Genomic DNA, 27,613 nt, shown 5'->3' with positions numbered 1-27,613 from the left:
GGCCAGTAGCTCAGATACGGATAGCGTAAGATAAATTTCGAGACATCGGTAATGATATTGACTACAATTAAACAGAAACTATTGACAGTTCTTAAGATTATACTTCAACATACACAACAATAAGTTTTCGGGATTCACTAATTAAATATCGGATAAATCCCGCAAAATTTTGAGTGAACAGAATTATAAATTACATTATTCGAGGAATACGTTGTGTGCGCTCAAGTAACTCCATTATTCATTCGATGCAAAAAATTTTTGTAACAATAAATTTTATTACCTATTTCAACCGTTAAACTCTTGACTCAACAGGACATGTATTGAAACAAGCTCAATTAGTTTTCATACAAAAGTGTCATATTTTTTAAACAAAACAATTACGGTGCGTTTATTAAAATTTTGAGTCATTCCAATCACACATTTTTTTGATACTAAATTCACGTAACTTCAAGGGATTAACAAGCGCAAGTAAAAAATGCGCAGCCACGTTTCGAGATAAAAAACATTTCACCGTCATTTTCACCTGAGAATTGTAATATTTTTTGTTGGACCAGCTTGAGAAGTCGGGACGATACACCCACATTTTCTCCGTAAGAAGCCTGCGAACAAAAATTATTCACATTTTTAAACAGGCTCAGATATTGATTCTAATATTACTAAATATCGAACATAGGAATCTTCAGAAATTTCTTACCACACACCAGATATTGATTTTACGACTTGGTATCCTATCGTTCAACCCGTCGAAGAGAAGATTATGAGCCTGATTATCGTGGTAGATTCCGAGAAAATAGGTGCTGTTATTCTTAGCACGTTTCAATTTCATCTGCTATAATCCTCGGATATTCTTACCCATCATTTGATCAGACGAGATAGTCTGTTTTCCGATAGATAAATTTGCTCAAGGATCCTTGAAGCGCGAGTGAAAAATTAGTGAAGTTTATAACCATTCGTCGGAACTCTAATGAGCATTATTGGATGTTTGATCAACTTTAGGTTTTTTATTTATCGTAGATAAAAGTTGACGGCTGAAATATTTTATTCCAGCGTTTACTGTTTCCTTCGATTCAACTTGATTTGAACCTGTGCGAACTTTCAAAATTACACCTTAAATTTTTGTCAACAGACATATCTTTTCAATGGGTTTAAAGTTAACAAGTACACCCACCAGTAAAAGTTAATGGGAATCGCACATTCTTCGAGGGAGAAAATTGTTCGGACATTTCTAGCAATAAGTGAACAAATATATGAATAGAACTGACAACGTCTTGGGAACGTGTCGAAATGGATCTTTTTTTTTCGCACGATACGAATTCGCGGGGGTGATTCCGTTTACGTCAGGAATAAAAGGGTGGGTGGATTGTTGAATGTATGGCGGATACGTAGGGACGAGGTAACTGAGAGGGAGATCAGGGGCGCGCGCATGTGTGCTTCTAGTTTTCTAGACCACTGGGCTTGGGACAACGGTGATAGAGTAGAAAGGCAAGAGGTCTCGATGCTTTCTCCCAGATTAAATGTCGCCCCGGCTCCCGATTCCTCTCTCCTACTCCATCTCGTTCACTCTTTCGCCATATCTATCTCCACCACAGTCTCTGCATTGCCGTTTTCTCTTACACCCCAGAACTCGTTTCGCCAGTCATATTTTTTAATGGTCCTCCTCATACATGCTTACCAACATTTCTTATCCAAAAATAAATTGAATTCTGGATACCACAAATACTGTCGTATCGTTCTGCGTCAGGCTGTAATTAAGATTGTAGAAACCACGCGATTTCTCATTGAAGATGAATCTTTTCTTAGACTGACTTAGTTTTTCAATTGGATACCACTTTTCAATCGAATTATCAAATTCTGTTCGGTTGATAGTTCTTTTCAATAAATGTGTATATTGTACTTTGAAAACAGCTATTTGATTAATTTCAATCAAACTCGGACAACAATTCACAACGAATCAACCAACTGCTGTCTGTTTCAATAACCATTACCGAATTATATGCTTCACAGTAGAATTGAAAATATTACTTAAATTTACTAAAAGTCGAGCGAGCAAATTACTTCCGTGAAATTGTTGATAACATTTTGTTTCCGTTTTGTTTTGGTTAAATTATTTTTCTTCAATTTCCCAATAGTTCTGGCGTGAAAGACGAGTGGAAGAGAGGAGGGGGACGGTCAGGGGGGAGGGGGGTATATTAGGATTCTTGGACGGGTCAGCAATTTTTGGGGTGATTGAAATACCCAACAGGCCAGTCGAATTCGCCTAGCTTATCGAACATATCCCGGATGCAGGCACCCTTCGTATCCCTGCCGTTTGTTCGAAAGTGTCTGAAGAAACCCTGGATCGACTTGAAGAGAAATACTGGTTATCTACAGTTTTTCCTGTTCCAGACCTGCCTGCGCGATGAACAATCGATGTGGATCGAGTGTTTTATCCCACTGGCCTCAAATTGATCACGTGTGCCTTTTCAATCACGTACATCAATCCTGCTGCTTGATGATTTTTTGAGTTGGATCAAGAATATAAAAAATCACGGACCACTCCAAGGGAATGAGGGTAAGACACTAATCCCATCGACGTGGAATGCCCCGTACATACGGCTTAATTAAATCAACCGTTCGATTATTCGTTACTTAAGCCCATTTGTAAGTATCGTTGGAAATCAAACAAACAATTCACGCAGAGCAGATGAGCATGATCGTGCGGCCCCTGATAGAAGAATATCAAGAGGGTAACCTGGTCGATTTCGACGTTGACTTATATATATCCAAATATCGAAGTGCGCGTATCTCAAACGCAAAAAAGGGTATACAGCCCCATTCCGACTGCAATTCTGAACAAAAAAACTTTAACACACTTTCATTTGACGCAGAAACAAAGAAATGGAACGAGATCTACGAATTTAATGTTGCGATTTCGTAGAATCCGAGCCATATCTTTACTTCTGCGTTAAATAAAAATGTATTGTAGTATTTTCACAGGGTTGTTAAGTTCTTTTTTGGGTTTGAGATATGTGGACTTCGTCGAAATCACGATCAATCCTGAGATCAAGAAATCAATTTGTATCTTGCGCAACAGAGTGTGTCGTGAAGGGAGTAAGAATAAACTTATAAATATATTTTATGCTAACGATAAGATAAGATCGTGGAAAATTAACCAATTGGCCCAATTAGTACCTGCTGTATATAAATTACGTAATACTGGAATAATCTCTTAGGGAAATGGGGGGGGGGGGGGGGGGGGTCGTTGATTATCCTCATTAAAACCGGTTTGAAACACGGAAAACGTGTAACACTTTGTTTCTGTCGTAGTTGCCCGAAAACTAGAGAGGTTCCTTGGGTATATTAATTGGATGTATCCTTGAACTTTGGAAATTGAAATTTAACATTGGAAATGATACGAGCAGCTACACAATTTTTCAAAATAAACTCAATGATCATCTAACGAAGCCGGCTGATATTGTGTAGTTATTTTTATGTGAAACGTGAAAGAAATAGCGACTTGTTTGAGTACAGAGTACACTGAGAAAAATGTCATTTATTATAGTAACTAGAAGAATTCAGTAAAACAGGTATCGTTAAAAAAACTCTTTGAATATTGTTAGAATTACGAAAAACAAGTTACGCCTAACCATTTTGCGCCATTGTCGATCCTTTTTTGGTAATTGCAACGCAAAATCAGTATGTTCGCTTTACTCTACTTTTTATTTAAACAAGGCTTTAATACATCAATTTATTGTTGTGCAAGCATTAAATTTTCGCAACAGTTACAAGAAAATATAGTAACAGTGATCGTAATGAGAAGGAATAGTAACGGATGCTAGACTTTCTGGTAACAGCTGCAGAACTAATTTTCATTTTGTACCTAGAACTATATTTTTCGATTGTGATGAAAAATGAAAATAGTTAAGGACTGAGCGGTAACCGGAACTAAACATTTCTCTTAGCGTTGAACGACCACATTAACACAAGGGGAAGTTGTAAAAAGATGAGGTACTGTAAGTTCCTGAGTTGATTAACCACGACCGGGTTATTATTTCGAAACAAGTAGGTACTTAATCCGAAGTTAGGAATCAGAAATCTTACGGATGCCCCAATTACGAGTTCGTAATGGATTATCAACGATATAGGACACACAATCACTTCACTTTCCTCAAAAGGCTTACGAATTATCGATTAAAGCTTCACTTCACTCTGGCGGTACGCTTTTGGAAGGTAATCTTGTGCATCACCGTGACACAGAGTTCGTCACACGGATTAAATTGACGAAGGTACTGATAACTCGTTGGGACCGACCTAGCAAATACGGTTGACACTATATTCCTTGGAGTGCTAGCATCTGTTAGCCAGCCTGCTGGCACTGTTGATTCGATACGGTTTTCCGCTAACGAAGAGGATAAGGTCTCGATATTCTAGAGAATTGTTCATCTTTATGTCCATCTTCTGTGATCTCACCTGGGCAAAAAGCATTCCGCTGTAGAGTTGATTTAGTTAGTCGGTCTAACCAATTGTAACGGCTGCCTATGGTTAAGCTTTAAAAAAATGCGAAAGACCAAAAAGTAGACGGGACGAAATCCGGAACGTCAAATTACCTACCGATAAAAACGCAGAAGGATTAGAAATACGAAAAGTTGTCTTGTAGAAAAGAAACATTGAGAACGCAGAATTGTGTGAATAAATTTCTAACAAAGTTTTATTTTTTTTTTTTATTCGAGTTGAAATCCCGAAATCTACTAATTGTAACATAGAAAACGTCCGTAACTATGAAATGTGTCAATGAGAAAGTCTCGAAGCTCAAACTATCAGGGGAGAAATTGCTGGGTAAACAATATTGATTAGAAAAAATCTGCGCAAGGCGTGTCAATAGTTGAGTTGTGACATCTGTAGGAAATATATTTGTTCTCTAACAATGTATTCCACTGATTATTAATAATATATTTTACAGTGCAAACAGTTGTGTGAAACGTATAAGATATTCTGAAAGATCGTTCAATTGCGACGAGCATCGGACTTAAAGTGCCTAATTCATTCCTTGAATAAAGCATCCTTCTTGGCTCTTTGCTTATATTGATGTGGCTTAGAGAGCCTTATAGTCCAGTGAAAATAGGTGTGAATTAAAAAATATTCCTCCTATGGCTGCATTTCCGTATATAGAAGTTTTCGACCCTCAGGAACTCAAATCTGGAGTCATTTTTGAGCCGCATATTATACAGCCGACGTTTCGAGAAAACCGTAAAATTAGACGGTTTTACGTTTTCCTCAAAAACTACTATCGATAGGTGAAAAATGACTTGACCATTGACCAGAGCGGAAAATTTTACATCGAATCATGTCCGCATATGTCGGAAACGGGGTCGGATTGACAATATCATTGTCTCAACTGAGAGATTAAATTTGAGGCATAACGACGATACGCATCATCCCGGAAAACGCTCGACTGCAAGTATTTTCCGCAATTAAAAGGCTCGTGAATTTATAGATAACGTAATCTCTATCTCTTCTAACATTCAAATGTTTATCGGTATGAGTAAGCGGCTTTAGTCACCAATTGGCAACTTAAAAATGATTTATGAGCAGATGATGGTAGTAATATAGATTCCGCCAAGTATTCTGACGAAGCGCAACGGTATTTTTTTTCTTATATATAAGCTTTTTGCTAGCTTCTGCTGAACCAAAATCAATCGTAATAAATATTATAAAAATATTTGTGGCAGAGTTCACTGCGAGAGAAAATTATCACAGAGTAATAATACAATTTCATTGATACAATTTTTAATGTACACATTCTTCTATGGTTCAGATTTTCATGGAAGGTAGATTTTAAGCCATGTCAAGCTGTTTATAAAGATTACGAATCTAAACAATAAAACAATGTCGTGTAATGACTAAATAGTCAAAGAGTCGTACGTGACTTCCAGCGCGGGTGTTTTTATACTTTATTATCCACGGGTTTTATCCAGTTACAAAGTCAACTGGCTTCCAAATGTGGATACTGGCCTGTCTGGACCGTAGGTATGCGAAGGTTCGAAAAGGTCGCGTACTGTTTAACTTTAAAATATACCTGCATGCTCCCATACCTCTCTTAATTAATACATACAAAATTACAACTCCTGCAACCGACATTTTCGGTAAAATTTTTTAACCTATTCTAAATTCCCACCAATCATAATAATCGGCCAATACGAAAAATTGACCAATCGGACTCGAATACCCTCCGCGTTTCCAAAAATCTTTCAAATTCCTTTTTCGATCATTACGGAAAAGTCAGTACACGCCAAGTCCTCAAACCAACATTAACTAAAAAGAATCTCTAAGTCTAACTAACCATCAAGTCAACTAATTATCGATCTGTCTAATAAACAACTATTTCGAATTCTCACAAATTGAACAAATGAACCAATAAACAATATAAACATCACTACTATGGAACAATATAATTATAAATCTTCATGCATTCCTTTATTTACTGGAATGTTGTATTACGGATATCTTTCGTTTTCTAAACCAGTACGAATAAGAGTTTGAAAATATAACATTTTTACTCATATAACTGATTTCAGACACTTTTGCAGCATCGAGCGTATCGGCCACGTTATTTATATTTTAGAATCGTACGGTCTATTACAACGGACACATAATCTTGATTACGAGTACAAGTCTCGTGAAGAATCGCGGTTTCTTCCAGATATAGACGGTCAATTGAAACAGCAATTAAAATTCAAACAATATCAGAAAACAGGCGAAAAAAAATAGTATTAGAACGTCTTGAAAATTACACAATTCTATACCAAGTTACGGGTCAAGAAATGAAGAATAAAAAATCAAGTCGTCCATTCTCTCACATTTCATATTCGTATACATTGCAAGATTGATGTAATTTACTAGTCCAGTTGAATAAGGCATCAAGCATTTATGTACATATCTAATTACAGCGATGCCACAGCACCCATTTTGTCAGAATATAAACATAATTTTGGTTAAATGGATACGAATGTAAACTGTTGTAAATTTGGGAGCTACTTTTACTGACCAAATGTGTAGTTTTCAGACGATTTTCGAGATACGAGTAACATTCCTGTATTCGACGACAAAAGAGCCATGCACCATCGAAACTTGACACCTTTCCATTCCTTATGTTCACTCAATACGGGAAGAAAAAGGGGGTGAGTTTTCTCGGTCGGTAAAGACATTAGTTCTACATGACCTTAATTCTGTCGACTGAAATTTTTTTCAAGACTTTAGTCACTTCCTCATTTGAATTCTTACATGAAGCTTGCTTCGAGAAAAACACGTGTGAATTGCACAGCACGCTTGAATTGTAGACGCGCGGTTGTCTTCAACGCTCAACATCTCCATTAATTGTTCATATTTTTACGATAAAAATGCATCGACCCTAGATCCACTTTACAATTAGTAGCAAATCCATGCATATCTTTGGTTGCGAATTTATTTCCGATATGACGTTACTCTCTGTGACGTAAGGTACAACGAAAGCGAATACAAGCTGCATATCCTGAGGAAGCTTGAAAATTTTTTGAAGTTTAAAACCTCGAAGTTGAATATCACGTAACTTCAAAACGGGACAGATAATTGAGATAATTGACTTGAATCTTCATCGATTCGAAATGTGCCTAATGATCCTCGTGTCCTGATTCGGTTACTGGCATTTCCCACACACACCAATTATAGATGAGTATACACCAATATATATATTGGTTTAATCGTACACCAATTATAGTTATACATTTGTCATTGTTGATACCGCATCCCGGTTCAGTGGAAGATAAAATCCCATTCGATGAGGACTCGTCAGCAGTCTTTGTTCACATTTCCATTCGTCAGCAGCACTGGAAACTGCTTAGTGAAGTGAAGTGAGCAAAAATGATGACTCGAAAAATTTTCTGCTTCACTCTAATATTATATTCCATCGTTATTTCTCGAGTTGAATCTTCGCTTCTACTCGGACAAAGAGGGGCCATATGTCATGAGGAAGTGCCGTAAGCTCCATTATCACGCTCGTAAATAAGCTGTTGTAGAAGTTTAAAGAATTTACTCGTTATAATATCAATCGGTAGTTGACGTACTTGAATCATGTAGTATTCGCGTGGAAATCATTCGCCATCAGCAAGCCGGCGAAGAGAATTTTTAAAATGTCTTCATTCGATTTTATCCACTTTTGTGTCCGATTTTTTTTTACCTCCAACGTAAGCTTTTCGACTCTCCGGATTTTCCGGATCTTGCCCAACTAGCCGACGATCAAGGGATCGACCGCGCTTGGAATTTCCAAAAATCTGTCATTTGCGGCACAGCGCGACTCTTGGCTTCGACTCAGAAGCGAGCTGGCACTTTGTACGTTGATTTCATCATCAGTATTTATCGTGCCTTTGTACCGGATACAAGATCCTCTTTTGTCTTTCCGCACCTTTTGATTTTCCTTGTAAGCATATCTTAAGTTTGAATAAACTATGTGTTATTTGTTATCGTTAGCGTCAATCATTTGATCAACTTGATGTATTTTCAGTTACTCCGCAACTAGACATCGTTATTACACAGAGTCTGACTGGTCATATTGTTATATCTCCGATTATGACTACGATGTCGAATACTGCCCGAGGCTTGTAACAAAATTGAAAGTTGAGGTAAGTAAGAGCAGCTTTTGGTACGTTAATTGGGACTAGTTGATTCGCGGGTAATTCGTGAGAATTTTGACAGTGGTCACATCGGAATTTCAAAAATTTCTTCAAATTTTCGGAACTGATCATGTATAAGTTGAGACACGAGTGAGTGAACCTGTAAATGTATACACAACGTATTTCACGGAAATCTCATGAGAATTGCATATTCGTTATACTGATATGCCATATTGTGGCGCATGAAAAACCGATTCGAGAGAAACACAATTTTCATTAGGCTTGTGCGAAATCCTACTCAAAATCTGTTGGCTGGACTTAGAGCTTGAAGTACACTATTATTTTCCTACCGTTAATTCTAAAAATTGTTGAATCCCTGGTTAAAGATATTTTACAGCGTAATTAAATTGAATTTTTCTTCCGAACCAACTGAGGTATAAGAGCAGATCCGTGTCACGGGTAATAAACGTTTTTAAAACATACCAAATGGCTAACTGTAACCGGAACCAAACCTTTCCAGAAATGTGATCTTCTCTGTTTTTTTTTTAGCAGAATTTACTTTGTCCCCAAACCTACTATAACTTACTGTAATAAAACAATTTTTTTCACTCCTATGAATGAGAAAATAGTAGTGGTGACTGAAATAGTTAATCTATGTAAATTCAAATATTGCGTTCTTCTCCCGATCTTCAACTTGCACGAAGAATATAGATGTCAGTTAAAGCGAAAAACGTATGTTACAGTTTGGGACAGTAACAAACTACCTGACTAAATATAATAATTCGTAACATTTTCTTTCTGTTTTTTGTGTGACTCAATAAGTCAAAGTCAGATTTTCCGAATAAAATAAAATACTGGCGATGATTATTGTTATAATAATAAATGGGGGCGAAGGATTCTTGTATGAAAGTAATATCATTACGGAATATGTTACTAACGACAATTAGCAGTGACTATTCTAAAAAAAATATGTTGAAGAAATTATTTTATGCGGTTGTTCATAACTCTGAAAATATTCCTTGCAACTAAACATTTACAGTGGAGATGTTATCTTGTCCTCGACACTGTCTTCATTAGCAATGAGACAAACAAGGAGAGCAATGTCTAATTGGGGTTTCCAATGAAATTTTTCTATTTCATACTCTTGTAAATTGGAAAAAAATATTTTGGACGCATTTTTTATTTTTTCGTTGAATCAAAATTGCCATTAATATAACAGATTGAAAACTATAAAATTGTGACGTCACCCATGCTAAGATATATCTATATATATTAAAATCAGTGAAATTCAATCACCTATAACATGAAAAATTATCATTTTTAACGAAAAACAAAAAATACGTCCTCATTATTTTGGCTTGCACTGCATTATGCACCCCTGAAAATGGAAAAAAAAAATTTCGTTGGAAACCCCAATTGTCCACCAATCATTTGTATAGCTGCAACAGTATCCTCTGATTGCGTCAATACCAGCATTATTCTCTTCGTGATGGATGCATCTAACAGTTGTACGTTTTTGATCGATATGCCTTGATTTCATTGAACATCTGATGATTCCAGATTCTACCCTTAGATAACTCAATAAAAGCGAATGCTCTTCTGCAAGCATTTCTCTTAGGTAGAACATGGACTGGAAAGATTGATAGAATCCTGCAGTGACGAGGACTGGATATCATCTCGACTGTAAATATTTAGTTGCAAGGAATATTGACAATGTTATTGATAGCAGCACGAAACTATTTCTTTTACATATTTTTTCGAAATAGTGACTGCTAATTACCAGGAGTAACATATTCCGTAATGAGATGCAGTCACGAACGACTTTCGTACAACAATGTTTCAATTCTATAAATTATTATCATAATTATCACCGGTACTATATTATTTAGCCCTGAAATACGACATTTCATCAACTCAATGCTCTCATATACAGGGTGACGAAACTGAATGTTAGACACAGTGATATTGAAAAGGCAAATCTCGATATTCTACAGCTATTTGGACAATTTTTCTCTCGAGACATGATCGAAAATAGTTAATCTGAAATGATTCTTAGGGGTAATATTCACCTAAAGAAATGAAATGACGAAGGAAACAGTTTTGTTACATCCATTAGATTTCGAAATATAACGATTTGTAACTGTGATTAATTTTTTTCGTTACCTTGGGAACAGCCTCTCGCGCTCATATCAATTCACATATAAGGTCTTTTGGTAATGTATGTCGATAATTTTTCAATCGAGTATTGCGATAGAAAATCAAATGCATAAAATGTCATTTTTGACCCCCGGGAGAGGGTGGAGGGGATTATTGAGATATGAAGCATTTCCGAACAAGTAATTTGAAGTACCCGTGACGGGGCATTTGGCACCTCTTAATCAGGAATACACTTTATTTTTGTGTCTACTTTGGAATGCTTTGAACATGATATAAGCTTTGTATAAGAGGCTTGTAGAGAAATGGCGGGAAAAATGGGCCCCTTCAACATTATGCGTACTTCTCTTAAGTTGCTTTAAAGGCGTTACAAATTTGTTCGTTAACTTGCTAAACCTTTGGACACCAAATTATCTGTCATAAAATCTGAGGGTGAGATGAACAAAATTGCCCTCCCTTCGACACGGAATCGAAGCGCTAATTACTGATTTGAATTACCAGATCTGAAAATGTTGGCCTGAAGAGTATAACTTCATGATTATCAAGCGTTGTTATCCTTACCTCAAATATCTGTAAAAAATGAGTTTGCCAGTTTGAAAAAATATGAAACGATTTCATGGACATCCATTTTGCTCACCCCTCTCCTATATATTGCCCTACATTGACGTAAGATATTTATGCCACGTACACTTAAAATTTATAGAAAATGTAGGCAGCAAATATATAATAATTAACTTGCATTAGGTTTCCGGTTTTCAAACATACCCATTCACATATTTATAACATATATAAATTTATTTCAACATATGCTCATTTTGCACGAAAATTCAGATATTTCTTTATATTGAGCACGGAACGCGGTTATTATTACAAAATAAAGCTGACATGACAGGGACAAGTGAATCACGTTACAGTCGTCAACACTCCAGTGAATCGTGAAAAACATGGAATTGACGCGAACTACCACGATTACAAGCGGGTATATTTCGACATTTTTTTCACCATCTTTCACGTTTTCCAAAGAATACCATTCTTTAAAATGTTGTAGAAATTCATTAGCTTGGGATGACCATTGTGGGAAATTTGTGACAGAATCACCCGTAATATTCAGCAAATTTTACTTTGACCACAGATTTATGTGTTTTGTTTTAGACTTACACCGCGTACAGAACGGAGGAAGTTTGCTGTACGGGTTATACGAAAAACGACGGTCTCTGTATGCCGATATGTAATACAAAATGCACCAATGGTTATTGTGCAAGTCCGGACACCTGCAAATGCGATCGTGGCTACGAGCTGCTGGACAAGACATGTATTCCGATTTGCGAAAAGCCTTGCGTGCATGGAAAGTGCGTTCGTCCGAATATCTGCAATTGTGATTCCGGCTATGCATTGAAGACAGACGGATATACGTGCGAGCCAAAGTGTTCCTCTGGATGCGAAAATGGATGGTGTGAGAAGCCAAACATCTGCGCGTGCCATCTCGGCTACGATAGGACCAATGACAACGAGTGTGTACCAGTATGCAAAAACAATTGCATCAACGGACGATGCGTGCGCCCAGATGTCTGTGCTTGCAACAACGGCTATCAGCGGTCCCAGAATGATTCCTTCCTCTGTGAACCAAAGTGCAATAAGACCTGCGCTTTTGGGAAATGTACTTCACCTGAAACGTGCACCTGTAATGATGGCTATGAACTAAACGCGGACGGACACACGTGTGACCCAGTATGCTCTTCCGCTTGTGAACATGGATGGTGTCAAGCACCAAATATATGTGGATGTCATCCTGGTTACGAAAGAAACGAAGAAAATGAATGTTTGCCAGTGTGTAGTAAGGATTGTGTCAATGGGTACTGCATAAGTCCAAATATCTGCGCCTGCAACAGCGGTTTCGAGCTCTCGGAAAACGACACGTTTATCTGTGATCCCGAGTGCAGTGAGCCTTGCGTGTTTGGAACTTGCACTGCGCCTGAGATATGCACGTGCAATGAAGGCTATAAATTAGGTTCAAATATTTCCACGTGTGAACCTGTATGCCTATCGTCTTGTGACCACGGTTGGTGTCTTGAGCCAAACGTATGCGGATGCGATACTGACTACGAGAGAAGTGAAGATAACGAATGCCTTCCAGTGTGCAGGCAATCTTGCAAGAACGGGAAATGCATCGAGCCCGATATCTGCGCCTGCGACGATGGATTCGAAGTATTTCCGAACGATACTTTCACCTGCGAACCTAGATGCAGTGAGCCTTGCAAGTTTGGAGTTTGCACAGCCCCAGAGGTTTGCACCTGCCATAATGGTTACCGATTGGACGCAGATAATTACACGTGCGAACCAGTGTGTACCGCACCTTGTGAGAACGGATACTGTACTCAGCCTGACGTGTGCGGGTGTAACTTCGGCTACCGGATGTCTGACACGAAGAAGTGTGATCCGGTCTGCGAAAGACCATGCCTAAACGGAACGTGCGCTGGTCCCGATATCTGTGCCTGTGACGAAGGCTTTCAGCCATCCCAAGACGACGACTTCACTTGTGATCCTGTCTGCAACAACTGCGTCAACGGAACTTGCGTTGCACCGAACGAGTGTGCATGCGATGATGATTTTGTCAATGACAAATCGGACATCGGAACATGCATCCCTATTTGCGACCCGAAGTGCATTCACGGTGTGTGTGTTGTTGAGGGTTGCAACTGTTCTCACGGTTGGAAAGGAGATTCCTGTGATCAGCCGTTGTTATGCATCCTTAATGAGCCCCGTTCAGCCACTTCTACTGAGGTGATCAGGTGAGTACTATAGTCACAAGTGCCTTGTTCGTTCTATGTCTTCAAGGATTGATTGACTCCTGTTTCAAAAACTGGTAGATAGAGAAAATTAAAGTTCAATAAAGGATTTTCAAAGCTAATCAATTATACCCACTTTAGTTTTTTTGGTAATGACAAATTATTATGGATTGAAATAACTCGGATAAATGAAAGGATTTGAGCATTTCGAACGTCACGATATGCCCTTCCGTGGTTGACATCAGACATCTCTCGGTACGGCGTTCTGGATTTAGACCTGATCGGTTGAGGATCAGGTGGACTCTGCAGGATGAAAAATGAGCCGAATTGAAGTCTGATTAGTTAGGGCACGCTTCACCATCGCATGCTTGGTGTGTATCACTTGATATTCAAATTCCAGAAAGTACTTTGTTATCGCTCGTGGCATTTTTCGGTAGCAGAGCCGAAAGTATATCTGCGAAAGGAGCTAGAATCAAATTGTTCTTGCAGGATCCGGAAATCAAGGGTCGAGATTTTATTCATCGTGGAAATACAAATTCATGTCGATGCTTCAAGACGTTGCCTGCTCTTTTTGATTTCAAACCTATGCTCCTTGGGTGGGGGTGGAGCGTTAGTCGAATTAAATTTCATGTTGTTTAACGCAAAACTAAACCCAACTCTGGTAAGGGGAAACGCTATTATAGATCCTGCATTGGACGATTGGCTAAAAACCATTCGCGGTAGTGACCGTTGGCTCCGCTGCAAAGTATTCAGTTCCACATTTGGCGATCAGATGTTTTATGGCCGAGACTTTCCAAAAGTTCGACGGGGTTTTTCGTACCATAAAAAAATTCGGCGTGCAAATATGGGGACTCACGTCGTGGCTTACCTGGCTGCTGCACATTTGTCCCAACTCGACGAGTCTACAATTTTTTACCTCAATTATCTCACGTCCACTTAGTCAGTTTGATACCTTTGCAAAGTATCACGGATGAGCAAATTCCACAACGGTAGGTTAGTAAAATGGGACTCCCGTCTGACTCGGTGAACGCCGCGGACGGCCATGCTCTCGTAATTCGAGACACGAGACACCTTCGGTGGCGTCATCGACTTCATGAAGCATCAACTTGGTGTCATGTATGTGTCATTTTTGTGACTTTCCGGAGCTACCCCCCACCCTTATTCTAGTCCGGGGTTACCTGCTTCATTCTGCTTAGACTAGTAAGAGAGGGCCGAGTAACTTCCTCCTATCGTCTATTTTTTGGATTCCAATCCTGCTTCGAGTTTGCTTTAGAACTGCAGCTTTTCGATTCTATTCATTGTATTTCTGCTCTTTTATTTTTCGGGTAACGAGTCCTTGATCTACTCGATCGTTGTGACTTCCCTTCACTTCTACATGCAGATTTATATGAAAAAATTGTAAATATTCTTTGAAATTTTTTCTTGCTTTTGGTTGCTTGAAATTTGTCGTGCGTGGCTGGCAGCGATCGAAATCTTCAAATAACCAAATGGCTTCTGTCAATAAGCTGATCGTATCGGTCACAGGAAGACGTATATCACGGATGTCTACAGTAGCGTCGGTTGCGATGACGACGTTTTCTCCCGTATTGTTTCTTCAGATACTCTACTTACGTCGGGTGAAGTACAAACATGCGAAAGGCCAAAAAGTCGACAAGACGAATTCCCGAAAGTCAAATTACCAACAGTTGAAAACGTAGAGACCGGAAATACGAAAAGTCGTTTTGTAAACGACAAAAATGTATAAATAAATAGCTATCGAATTTTTTTTTTTCGAGTCAGCAAGAATACGACGGGCAAAATATTGAATTACAAAAATTACCGAACAGTCATTAAATCGACTTTTCAAATTTCAGACTCGTGCCTTTTTTGAGAATTTACGAATCCGAATTTATCTATAAGGACTGACCAAAGACTCGAAAGGATGAAATCCAGTGAGACAAAATAGATAAAATACCAAAAGGTTGCAAAACGTCAGAAGCACGTTGCTTTTTTCTAACGTCATTAGTGGCAGCTAATAAATGTTGTTACGCATGTGAAGTGACATCAGGGCGTGTACGTGAATGTGGAACACGATTTAATCGACTAGGGAACCCCCTTAAATAAATTGAACGTAGTCGACTTTTTGGTCTTTCGGGATTTTAACCACCATCCTTATCCTCCAGATTCCTTCACTGGATGACCTACTTGTCTTTTTCCTTCGTTGTTGATGCACCGTCGGTGATCAGCTCCTTGATTTTCCCATTACTTTACGCAGATGGTTTACTTTTTCCTTGAGGTTTCAGTCGCATAAGGAAACAAAATCACGATTGCAGAGCGGAACATACGCAGGAGACAATGAAGAAATTGTGTTGTCTTTTCAGAGTACATTTACAGAGTAAGCAGTGCGATAAAACCGCACATGGTCGCGCTACTATCATTATGATCTATTCGGTCGGGGCGATGCAATATAATGATCATTGAATCTTAAAAAATTCTACTCGAAATGATCATCGGTAAACTTCAATTCGAGGTTCAAATTTCTTTTCAATTGCTGTAAAATGAAAAATTAACAATATTCTAACGAACTTTGGAACGATCCATCGGGTTTCTCCAGAAGTTGTCACAACATAATTCTAAACGAGAAATTGTAGGTAATGCTTATATGACTTTCACAATGAGGCCAAAAAAAAATCATCTCCTGCATATATGGAAACAAAATCAAATACGTGCGACTTGAATCTGAAACCATGCTACCAGAAAGACGTAACCACGTCAATTTTCTGCCAGTGAGAAACATGTACTGTCAGACTACTTTAGACTACTTCATCTTTTCCACAAATCAAACAGAATTGAAGAATTGCACATTTACGATTGATGATTATGTTCCAAATTCTCATAATTTATATTTGACGGTTTCATTGGGAAAAGGCACGTGGCTCACAACTCCCTGGCAAGATATACTTTTGGAATTTCGGCTATTTATCCGAGCTTGTTTAGCTCAGGCTTACATTCTGATGGCAAAGAGCTTTCAAAACAAATGAACACTGACTACGATCTATTCTCGTTCTGCAAATAAATCCATGACATCTGTTTATCAAGACAATATGGCTCACATCATGGAAAAGATTAGGCTGTATTGCAAGATCATGGAAAACTCTGCATCCAAACTCTGCTACCCGTGTGACATTCAACAATCTGACGTAACAATGGACGGAAACCAGTTGTATTATCATGAGTTGTGGTAGCTGGCAAGTGCGATGTTCAAAGTATCCCGGCAGATACTGAGTTGTACGTTAAAAAAAATCGCGGTATCCGGTTCCGTTTTGTAATCTTCTGCCTGTTGACCTGTACGCTATACTTAGATTTACATTACACATTATCGCATTTTATTATTCATCTATCCAATAAGTGTAAGAGTGTTTTTCTTACTTTGATTGTGCAGCAATACTGACAATGAATTTCCTGAGTTTGGCTGGAACGATTACGTGACTAAAAACTTTACAATAAAATGGAACTGGCCCGTATGCAGCTCAGAATGTCTTGACCAACTCAACACAACAATCGTCAACTTTACGCAGTTTTCTGCTGATGCGATCCATCATTTTATCCCTATTGGTGAGTGAATTCTCAGAACTCCTCACCGCTGGATTCACTGCTGATCACATTGCGATTACATTTCATAATTTGCGGAACTGATTTTTCCGCATAATTTTTTTGGTAACAAGTAACTCCTGTTTATAATTGAATCAAACAAACAAAACCTAACGTCTTTTATATATTCAGATACCCCGTGCAACATGGTGACGGGACACATATTACTGGACTTCGCTAAAAAAAACGCAACGCTAATAATCACCGGATCAGGGATAGGGTTGTTCTTGATTATCATACTTGTTGGTTACATCGTGATGCGAAGGATGAAGAGGAGAAGTCATATAAATGGTGAGATATCCCTAGCTCTTGATCAGTTGGAATGTAGTTCGATATAGAAAAACTTTTGAGAAGGTTATCAGTGTTAAGTTCTGTGCAGGTAGCCTTAAAAATTTTAGAGCAAAGCATTTTTTCAAATTCTTAAAGGTACCACCTTACAATATTTTCTCATAATCTATCAATTTACTCCGAACTTTTGTGTGTTCAGGTGAACCATCACTACACCACTTTAAGACCTCCCAGAACAACGAATACTCGTTATAATCGTTACTTTAAAGTCTTTTATTTTTATACAAAGGTACTTCAAATATCTGTCTAAAAACCGTGTAAATGCTCAATTTTATTTATAATTATGAATACGCTCAAGTTGATAATGTTAGTAACTTACAATACGCAACACGCGGAGTTTTTCTTTCGAGAAGCAAATCCATCCCCACCCAGTTCTGTTTGTACGTTTCTTCAAATCTTTCTCTATATTTTTAAACCGATCTCGGTAAATCCACGAAATTAGCTGTTTCAAGTAAAATAAAGTAAGTTTTATTAGCCATGGAAATTGTGTTTTTTTTTAACGCTTGCAACAAAAGCTATCACACCATGCCTACCATGCACCTCATCTCCTGGCCAATCGGATGCGGCGGAAGCTTGAAGTTGGAGGTTCTTAATCAACAAGCCATCAAAATTGAGGCGCAATTTACGCAGCGGCGTAGCTCTTAGTGTATGTTTTGGAAACCGACGGGGGGTTAGGGTTAAAAAAACATCACTGACTGTTCTGTGCAAGTCGTGACACTTCTACGCCGCCAAAATTAGTAAGGGTAGGTCTTTTATTGGGCTGGTATTCTTAAGTTCAGAGTACGACGTGAATGCAGCGCAACTGTCGCGTCACTGTACGATCAATTAAGAAACGGAGAGTGTTCTGCTCAGTAGAAAAAGAAGCTTACATCCTTGTTCGACAAAAATTCAAAAAACCAAATTATTATCAGTCTTACTTATTATGTCCATAAGTTGGCAGTATGTTTGAATTTTCCCCTGTCATCAATGATGAACAATACACACTTGAATATGCTCATCAATCGACGACTCGATCCGAAATATAAGGTGCAATAGATTTGACTGAATCATTCCCGCAGTTTAATGGAAAATAAAATAACAAGGAGTTTGATCAAATGGAGGAACTATTAAAAGAATCAACAAAAATATAAAATAAAAGAATGGAATAATAATACGAAAGGAAAATTAAGCAAAAATAAAAGTCGTCGCCTTGAGTAGGCAGAAATCAACTTGCTTTCTAATGCTCGTACTAATATTGCAATTGTAGTTATGTAATGCTAGTGGGTGGAATTTACTTTCCGATATTCCGTAGATTGACTGTGTACCTCATTGGAAATCTAACGTATGATCATGAAGCAGAATTGAATCTATCTGGTAGAAGGATAGATATAGCGTGCAAAAGTTCCAGTACTTTTGATTTTTGGATATGTTTTGAAGTTTGGGGCCCCAATGAAAATTTATCTGCTATCTTGGAAAAATGGCGCTTAAACTCGATTTTTCCACGATATCTTCTTCACGGTGAGTCCTAGGATAAACATAATTACTTGAATCTTATAGAGGATGAAATTTGATAAAACTTTTGTAGAAATTTTTTTTCCGTACTTGTCATGAGTGCTGAGCTTGTAGCGATGCAAGGTTAAGAAAAATTATGATAATACCCGGGCGACTCTTTCTCAGCAGATTTTTTATCATTAGCGATTATTAATTACGGATTCACTGTTATTATACGAACTATTTATTATTCAGGCATGGTCAACTCATTTCCACATTACCACGTGGTAGGTCTTTTTTATGGTATCTCCAGTAGGCCTAACCCGCATCTGTTATGTCACGATTTTACTTTTTTGTCTATTGTTCGTTTATTTCGGTTATCGGTTAATTTGCAATTCGTTATCTTCACTCAACTCAGTCGTAAAAATCTTCTCAATATTGCAGAAACTTCCGGCCTTGTCTTCACTTTCTACCAGAATACCTTGCATGTTTTAACAGGATTTTCTAATACAAAGTCAACAAATAATGGATCAACACTTCAATTCCGTTTTTCAGCAAACTTGCACGATATGCAATGCTTGACGAACTGGATTCTCCGTAGTAAGATCTTCGTACAGTATTGTCACATTTAAAGTCAAATATACTGAGTTGCGTCGTGCTTTATCACTGATGAGGTCAAAGCTAAGGACCTGAGAACGACTTTCGACTACTTGGTGCAGTCTCACTCGTCCTTCACTTCTGTTTGAAACACATCTGCGTTTCAGGGTCGATCGTAATAATGAAATATTCGTAATCACCGAAAGGCCGATGTGGATTTGTTCCAGTCGAGTAAATGAATATTTTTGACAAAGTAATCATTATTTCCATCTTCTTGTAAGTTATTCACCGAATTTTCTTCTTGGGGTAACTTGAAAATGCATTGTAATCTATGTGAATATTGTAAGCGGGTGCAACTAGGTAAAAGATGGCATGTGTGTGAGTGCGCGTTTGCGTGTGTAGAGGAACGTGAGTGAACTATGCGCAGAGGCAAGCAGTAATCACTAAGCTGCGAGGCACGCAACATGACACGGGCATGAAGCTCCAAGTCTATTAAAACTACTATTCTATTATCTACAACCACATCAGTCGCATGGAATTATTATACAGTCTCCGTGTCTCCAAATATTCGAGTGCACGTAAGTGACGAGCTTACGTTTCATTGGCAACGAGGATAAATCAACCAACAGAAAAATATACCAACTGGAGGAATCGGAAAGCGACCGACGTCATTAGGCAAAGTCGAATAAAGCGAGAGCGAAGCGCAAATTTACGCGAGAAAAGCTGGGTGTAGTTGTATATGTACACGTATGAGTATGCAAAACAGGCAGATTAGACGTCGTGCAAATACACAGCCAGGTCCAGTTATTCGTAAGAAATCAGTACATGGATTTGATCGACCCATTTGCAAGTCATATTCAACTTCTAAGGAAAGAGAAATTCGTTGAACTTTTTCTCAAATTCACGCCGGGTACAATTTAGTCAAGGTACTAGCAGGAGACGATTTAAGAGCAGTTTTACGCAAATTGTGAGAGTTACAAGTAAGAATAGAATTGGGAGAAAATCGATCAATCGGAGGCGGATCCAGAATCAAAGTAAAGAATGATAGGATTCAACTTGAGTGAGGCTGCATCATCTTCTTTAACTCGAAGTGAAAGTCAAGCAAAGTTAGAAGTAACTGACAAAGCCATCACACGAGACAAATAGGAAATTGAAAATGAAGTAACAACCAAAAGAGATTCAGAGCTAGAGGACGATATAGGCATACAATAATCAAAAATACATTATTACGAAGACCTTCACACATGGAAGGAATACGTTATGAAATGGGAACTTCATTTTGTCGTCAAAAATATTCCCAAAAACCCGACAAACAGCATTGTTCCTGACAATGGCAGGAAATCGCATATTTAAATTAGCAATTGATCTCTGTGCACCAGACAAACCCAGCGAAAAATCATTTGATGCATTAACTGAGGTAACGATACCACATCATCATTGAAACAAGTGATGATATAGATCGATGCCTCATTGATATAGGACGGTAATGACGCAACAAACAGATGAGTGATGTCTAGGACAGGATGAGAGTCGATAATATTTGGCCTGGTCGATTTCAACGTTGTCACGTGTATCTCCAAATGTCGAAGTCTACATCTACTAAAACGCGAAAAAGGGCTGCACAGCCCCATTTTATACACAATTCTGAAGAAAAACACTCCAACAAATTTTAATTTGTCACAGAAATAAAGAAATGGCATGAATTCTACGCTTTGACTATTGGGATTTCGACCAGGACGACCTGAATTTCAATTTCAAGATTTTGAACAACGCAATATCCCAGAAATTTGATTCCAGCATAATGGACCCCGACCGATAGCCAGCATTCTTGAGCGAAGGAGAGCTAACATTTCTAAAGCCATGGATATCGCCCTCAAACCAAACGCAATCAAGATACAGAAGCAACCAATCAACAACTTGTTTGCACACGTGTCGACGCAGCCGCAGCGTGGTATGAAGAATACAACTCCACATGCAACCGACGCTCAGCCTTCATCTTAAAAAAATATCAAATCCTAATAAATACTGCTATTGCTCGGGGTTACAAAAACACATCACCAAAAATTACGTGGTAAAAGTGAATGCGGTAAGCAACTTCTGTGAGAAAAGGATCACTTGGAAAAAACCTGTATGAATAAAAACGGAAAAAAATCTATATCAAGTAACAATGTAAAGAAATTCAATTAGTATGAAAGGAAATGATAAGAGTATGCATTTAGCTAGAGATGGAGACAGTGACCAAGCTTCTCAAGCAGACTCAGATTGCTGCTGCAAACACAGTTGTGATACTAAAATTGAATTAATCAGTCATTCAGACGATGACGCAGATTTTTACTCAACAGATGAAAAAATCAAAGCAACAACTTATCATGTAACAAAATTAAAGCAGAAATAATGTTTGTGAACTTATAAGTAAATAAGCAAGTACGTAATGTAGAAATTGATACTGGAACATATGTCACTGCCATTTTAGAAAATGATTGACCCGAATTTTTCTCAAAATCTTCTCTCGAAAAAGTTTACTTTCTTACAGCAAGTTATGGTGGTAATACTATACTTCAGCCTCTAGGCAAGCTTAAATCTTTAAAAGCACATTTGAATAACAAGGAGAAATACTTTGATGCTTACGTAATTAAAAGTAAAGGCCCAGTGCTATTGGATAGGCAATGAAATAGTTGCTAGATTAGACAGAGCAGGTCTCAGAGTCAATTTAGAAGAATGCGATTTCTTTGAAATCAAAATAGGAATCTTAGGATTTGTTATTGATGATAACTTGATTTAAAACCAAGTGCATCTAAAATTGGAGCCACAGGCGGTGCACCAACTCCTAAGAATTTCAGAGAGTTAAAAGCGTTACTAGATTTCGCAAATTTCTACGAAATATTCGTAAAAAAACAGAGCTGAACACATACAGTCACTTTATGAACTATGCACAAGTATAAATTTTGTATGGATCAATGAATGCCAAAAGTCATTCGAATGGATTAATTGAATGTTAAATAACTTTTAAGAATATACTTACATTGTTCGATCCTAATCAACAATTAGTTTTAGCATGTGACGCTAGTACGTCACATCCTCGATTCCTATTGCCCCTAAATACTAGATATACCATTTATTGTTGTATTTTATATATCTACAAGGTTCCAAATATCGTTTCGTATTTCGTTTGAAGCCGTTCTTATATTTTCACGCCAAAATTTCATACGCATAATTCTTTATTGTAATTTTCGTTTCCGCTTTCGGAAGAGTTTGCTATTTTATTTTTTTCAATAGTTTACTTATTTTCTAACCCTAGGATACAATATTCTTACACATGCTTACATGCACGTGTGCACCGAATAGGATCCTGCCGGACAACGGATGATCTCCTTTTTGGCCTTATATATGTATAAATATTTTCACAAAATAAACAATATGCCCGAAAACATCTTACCATAGTTTCGAGGATGCAGGATCTGCTGCGTACGTGCACCTTAATAAAACCATCCATCAAACTGTATCTGTTTTGGGTAGGATGACAAAGGACCAAGGAGGAATCAGACACTTCAAAAAGATCCTTTTACTGAGTCACTTCAAAATAATCCTGCTCTCAGATCAGTTCTAAAAAATTTAATTATGCGACAGTTAATCATGTCTACGAGACGTTTTGAATACTTATTTAAAATCTTCTTAGAAAAGACGTTCTAAGTCTTGACTTCTTAGTGAGGCTTTTCTTAATTGAAAACTCAAAGTGCGCAAAAAAAATAATTTCATATTCGCAATTACCATCTTTATCTTTTAGTAATTAATGCATTCTAAAAGAGTTACGTTAGATTTTTATTTCTTAACATATATTCTGAATTAACTCTAATTATTTTAAATAAATCTTTTGTCTTTGTGTTGAATTTTAAATCAATTACAAGCCCTCAATTATCGTCCATCGTTTCAATGACATCGTATCAGAAAAGACTTTATCAAGTAGTTCAGTTCGCGTCCAGTCACCGCCGAGCACGCAAAGCAGCCCAGAAGTCGACTCATTAAGATCAACGACAAGTAAGTGGCACCCTTTTATTAAAAAAATCATTTCCTCTCGATACGAGCTTAACCAAAAAAGAAAAATTCAGCATTCATTTCAGGTAAATCGTATTTAGGAACTTTGTCTTAAAACGAGCGTTAAATTATAGTGGCGGGTTGGTTCTCATGTAAACAAACAATCGTCAAACACAATGCGTCACAAGTATCTACGGCTCATCAGAAATATTATCGCATCGTTATTCTAACGGTGAAGAACGTCCGTTAGAAATCGCGTCAATCATCATACCAAAATCTGAACGTCATTCGCGGTAATAAAATCAATAAAACTCATATTTGGTAACAAAAACATGTCGACTGTGTTACACCGTCGTTTACAAAGATGGGCACATTTTCTGTCAGGTTACGGCAAACGATATAGAAATAGTAAAATCAAAGTCAAACGGAAACTTTTATGGAAATATATACAGAAATGATTTTAGCGGAACGTCACCAAACTCTCCTACAACTTTGGCCGAAGATGTTCTTTGTAAATGGAATTCGGTCTGGTGCTACAGCAGTGTAGTGTGCGATATAAACTATTCGATGTGTATAAGTAGATATAAGGGGGGGTTCTGGCTTAATCTGCCTTACCGACCGAGTACTCAGTACTCAGTACTCGGTGCTCATTCGGTAAAGTAGATTAATCTAGGATCCCCGTGCCGAGTACTGAGTACCCGGTCAGTAAAGCAGATTTAGCCAGAATCTCTCTTATACTAAGAGAATATCTCGAAAGTTAACGCTCGGTCACCGCCGACTCGGCACCACTCACGTTTTTCGTCTATTTTTCGCAGGCTGGCCATCCCATATTTAATTTTAAACTGCGAAAGGCCGAAAAACGATTGCATCGACGACGAACATGAACATCAATCGCTTAAAAAATTTTATCACGAATGATTGCACGATTTCTAACCAAGTGTAACTGTTTTTTAGTAGCAATCGTTTGGAGGTATTTTTTTTTTTCCATATTAATTGCAAATTAAGCATTTTCTCCTACATGTTGCAGTTTTTACAATTTCCATCATTTGAAAAATCAATCCAATCGTTCTACACTTTTACAATCACACTGGGGCTATAATTTTCATTACTTTTATTTTACTTATTATTATTTTTTTGATTGCTTCAGTTTTTGAAACCTATCCAAATCGAGATTAGCAAAGCAAATTGAAGGCACAGAACAGTATTTTCTACATTTTAACCGCGTAGCTTCGCTTTTAATTGAGGAGCAACGAGGAAATAATTTTTTTACAGTTCCAAGAACGTTATCGCTGACGTTTTAAAAGAGAACTTTATGGATCGTTACGTAACTGGAGAGTCCCTAACGGAACGGGGAATAATCTTTCATAAGTTACCGTAAGCGATGTCTCAATCGACTCGGAAGTCGCACTATAAATCAGGTCTCAATCGATCATTTGCGGGTGCGATCTGTCAATGTTTTTCAAACGCTAATCGAAATTTGATTGTCTTCTCATAGGTATACAATCCTAAATATCCGGGCGAATTTCGCGACTGTTTTTTTTCGACTATAAAATACCCGTACATAAGTATAAATGTATACCGAAACAATCGATACCTTCAAAAATGTACGATATATGGAGGTCTTATTTTTTGCGGAATGATAAGGAAACCTTGAACCTTGTTCATTGTTCTCACGGTACGTCGATAGCCTCAAATCTGTAGCGAGCAGCTACAAAATAAAACGTCTGAAAGAATATAATTTTTGCTCTTTCTGCCGCTTTGATATCTGTATACTTTCACAATCGACAGGTCAATCAGCTATTTCCTTATCTTGCGGCGGCCCGACAAGACCACACACACTCAGATGGTAAAACGCATGTTCATTGGATTTACCAAGCTGGACCGAAGAACCGTAGCCATACTCTCAAAACGGTTTGTTGCTTATTACTCAAGAATTACGCAAACATAATTAATACGATCGTTATATTTTTACGAAGAATACGTGAAAAATTCAAATTAGTAGTTGCGTATGGATTATAAAAATTCAATGGTGAATAAATTTACCTGCATAAAAAGTATTTTAAAAAATAGCGAAACCACTGCCGATCAATCTGTGTACTTACAGACAGAACCAGTAATATGAACAATGTTTTTTGGCTTTGTAGTTTCTGAATAACACCAGACGTAATGCATCCGGAAACGTGTAGGTATATATGGGGAGTTCCATACGAAATGTGCAATTGATTGTCCACACCCCTTCCGATTTGTCTCAAACTTGGTCTAGTCTATTAATGGATTGTAAAAAAAATTCCCCCAGATAATAAAAATTGTACCTTATACAAGTTGCGAGTTACACCAAATCCAAAATTTGTAATTATTTTTTAGTTTTCGCAGTCGCATACATGAAAGAAACCTTTAAACCTTTAGATATAAAAAAACCTTCATATCTTTTTAACCAGTTGAGTCCCGTGATTTTTTTTTTACGAAAATTTGCGGAAAAAATAACCGCATTTTATGATGAAACTTTGAGCCGAAAAAAAGTTGGGGAACGAGCTTAGAATCACGTTTCTCAGATTTTTTTTACCTGGAACTCGAAATAGACTTTGTCCCACAAACCCATCGAAATGTACATAAAATTACACAACTTTTGTCCTCGCTAACTTTTTGGCCCGGACGTACAGTTTGGGAGCTACAGTGATGTGAAAAAAATAATTACAAATTTTGGATTTGGTGTAACTCGCAACTTGTAAAAGGTACAATTTTTATCATCTAGGGGAATTTTTTTTACAACCCATTAATTGACTCGACCAAGTTTGAGACAAATCGGAAGGGGTGTGGACAATCAATTGCACATTACGTATGGAACTCCCCATATACGAGAACACTTTTAGACTGTTAGATATTTGTAAACGTTGCCGGGTGTGATAAGGTCATATCAACCGAAGACTCGGCAGTTCACGTATTCATATTTAGTCGTAAGCATATCCTGAAGTTGTTAAGTGCGATAAAGATCCCGAAAACTCAGGCCTAAATTATTTTATGTACAATAACAGCGTGTGTTGAGACGAGAGTGTAAGAATTTTAGCAGCGTGATTAAAAAAATCTCTACTTTCATGGAATACAGACTTTACCGCAGGATTGTATTTTTATGTATGTTAAAATACAAGTTCAATTTTGCAACTCTTTAAAAATTCGTTCGACAATTTTCCTCACCTAACGTAATTAATTTAATTGCCGTTTTATAAATCAAGTATGCGTGACAAGAAATTGCGAAGTGAATTAACAACGAAAGAATGTGTGTGTGTAGAAAATTTATTCAAACCGTTCTTCGTTGTTTTCTAAATACGAAATGATTACCTCAAAGACATACACGTAGATACGCACCAATTGAAATGACTATACATTCATGATATGGCTTGGATTGTTATTTCGACAGCGGAAGTAGCATGAGCTTGAAAAGTTTCGTATGAGATCATCAGCTTCACCAAGGACTCAATTTTCCTGATCAAATTTAATCCGAATCGCTTACATCGTTATTCCGGAATTCAAGCCACAAAATCCAGTACGTGAATACACGCATTGAAATATGCTGGAAAGTGATTCGGTGAATGGCTGAATAAATTTCAAATTTCGCAATTTTTATTGAAATCCAACGTTTTCCACGACGGCAAATCTGATAAGTATTTCGCTTTGACGGTAGATGCTCGATGAAAAAGTAAATGTATTAACGTGAAATTGGAATGACGCGATTGAGGGGCGTCAGCTTGCAATTGAATCATAGAACAAAACGTGAGCCGACAAACTTTGAACTTTCTGAAATGATTATTTTTTCATGTGGAGTTATAAGCGCTGTCAATACCACTCGCATATTACGTTACAATCGACCAGATGTTGTTATCGAATCGGAAGAATGTCACATGATGCCAGTTATTGTATGGTTTAAACATTTTTATAATATGTATGAAGAGGCGTGAGAGGAAGGGATAGAGTGGA

At 37.6% G+C, this 27,613-nt stretch overlaps 1 protein-coding gene across 2 annotated transcripts; it reads left to right on the top strand.

Moving 5' to 3' along the window:
* Window positions 1-7,824: 7,824 nt before the first annotated feature.
* LOC124216852 (tenascin-like) lies at window positions 7,825-18,013 on the top strand. 2 transcript variants are annotated; one of them, XM_046621898.1, is made up of 6 exons: window positions 7,825-7,991; window positions 8,516-8,633; window positions 11,931-13,567; window positions 16,986-17,158; window positions 17,327-17,485; window positions 17,682-18,013. In XM_046621898.1, the coding sequence occupies exons 1-6, from the start codon at window positions 7,876-7,878 to the stop codon at window positions 17,735-17,737; spliced, it is 2,259 nt and encodes a 752-aa protein (XP_046477854.1). In that variant the 5' UTR covers window positions 7,825-7,875; the 3' UTR covers window positions 17,738-18,013. The 2 variants fall into 2 exon arrangements, with proteins under 2 accessions (XP_046477854.1, XP_046477855.1); XM_046621899.1 differs by having other exon boundaries at window positions 7,864-8,431.
* The last annotated feature ends 9,600 nt before the right edge of the window (window positions 18,014-27,613 follow it).

Source organism: Neodiprion pinetum, chromosome 4, assembly GCF_021155775.2.
Source record: "Neodiprion pinetum isolate iyNeoPine1 chromosome 4, iyNeoPine1.2, whole genome shotgun sequence".
In the NCBI taxonomy this organism is placed as follows: domain Eukaryota; kingdom Metazoa; phylum Arthropoda; class Insecta; order Hymenoptera; family Diprionidae; genus Neodiprion; species Neodiprion pinetum.
This window is presented reverse-complemented; position numbering and strand designations above follow the sequence as displayed.

Coding starts and splice junctions, on each gene's coding strand:
- LOC124216852 (XM_046621898.1), top strand. CDS start 7,876: ATGATGACTCGAAAAATTTTCTGCTTCACTCTAATATTATATTCCATC. Junction 7,992..8,515: donor ATATGTCATGAGGAAGTGCC/GTAAGCTCCATT, acceptor ATGTATTTTCAG/TTACTCCGCAACTAGACATC. Junction 17,159..17,326: donor CCATCATTTTATCCCTATTG/GTGAGTGAATTC, acceptor TTATATATTCAG/ATACCCCGTGCAACATGGTG.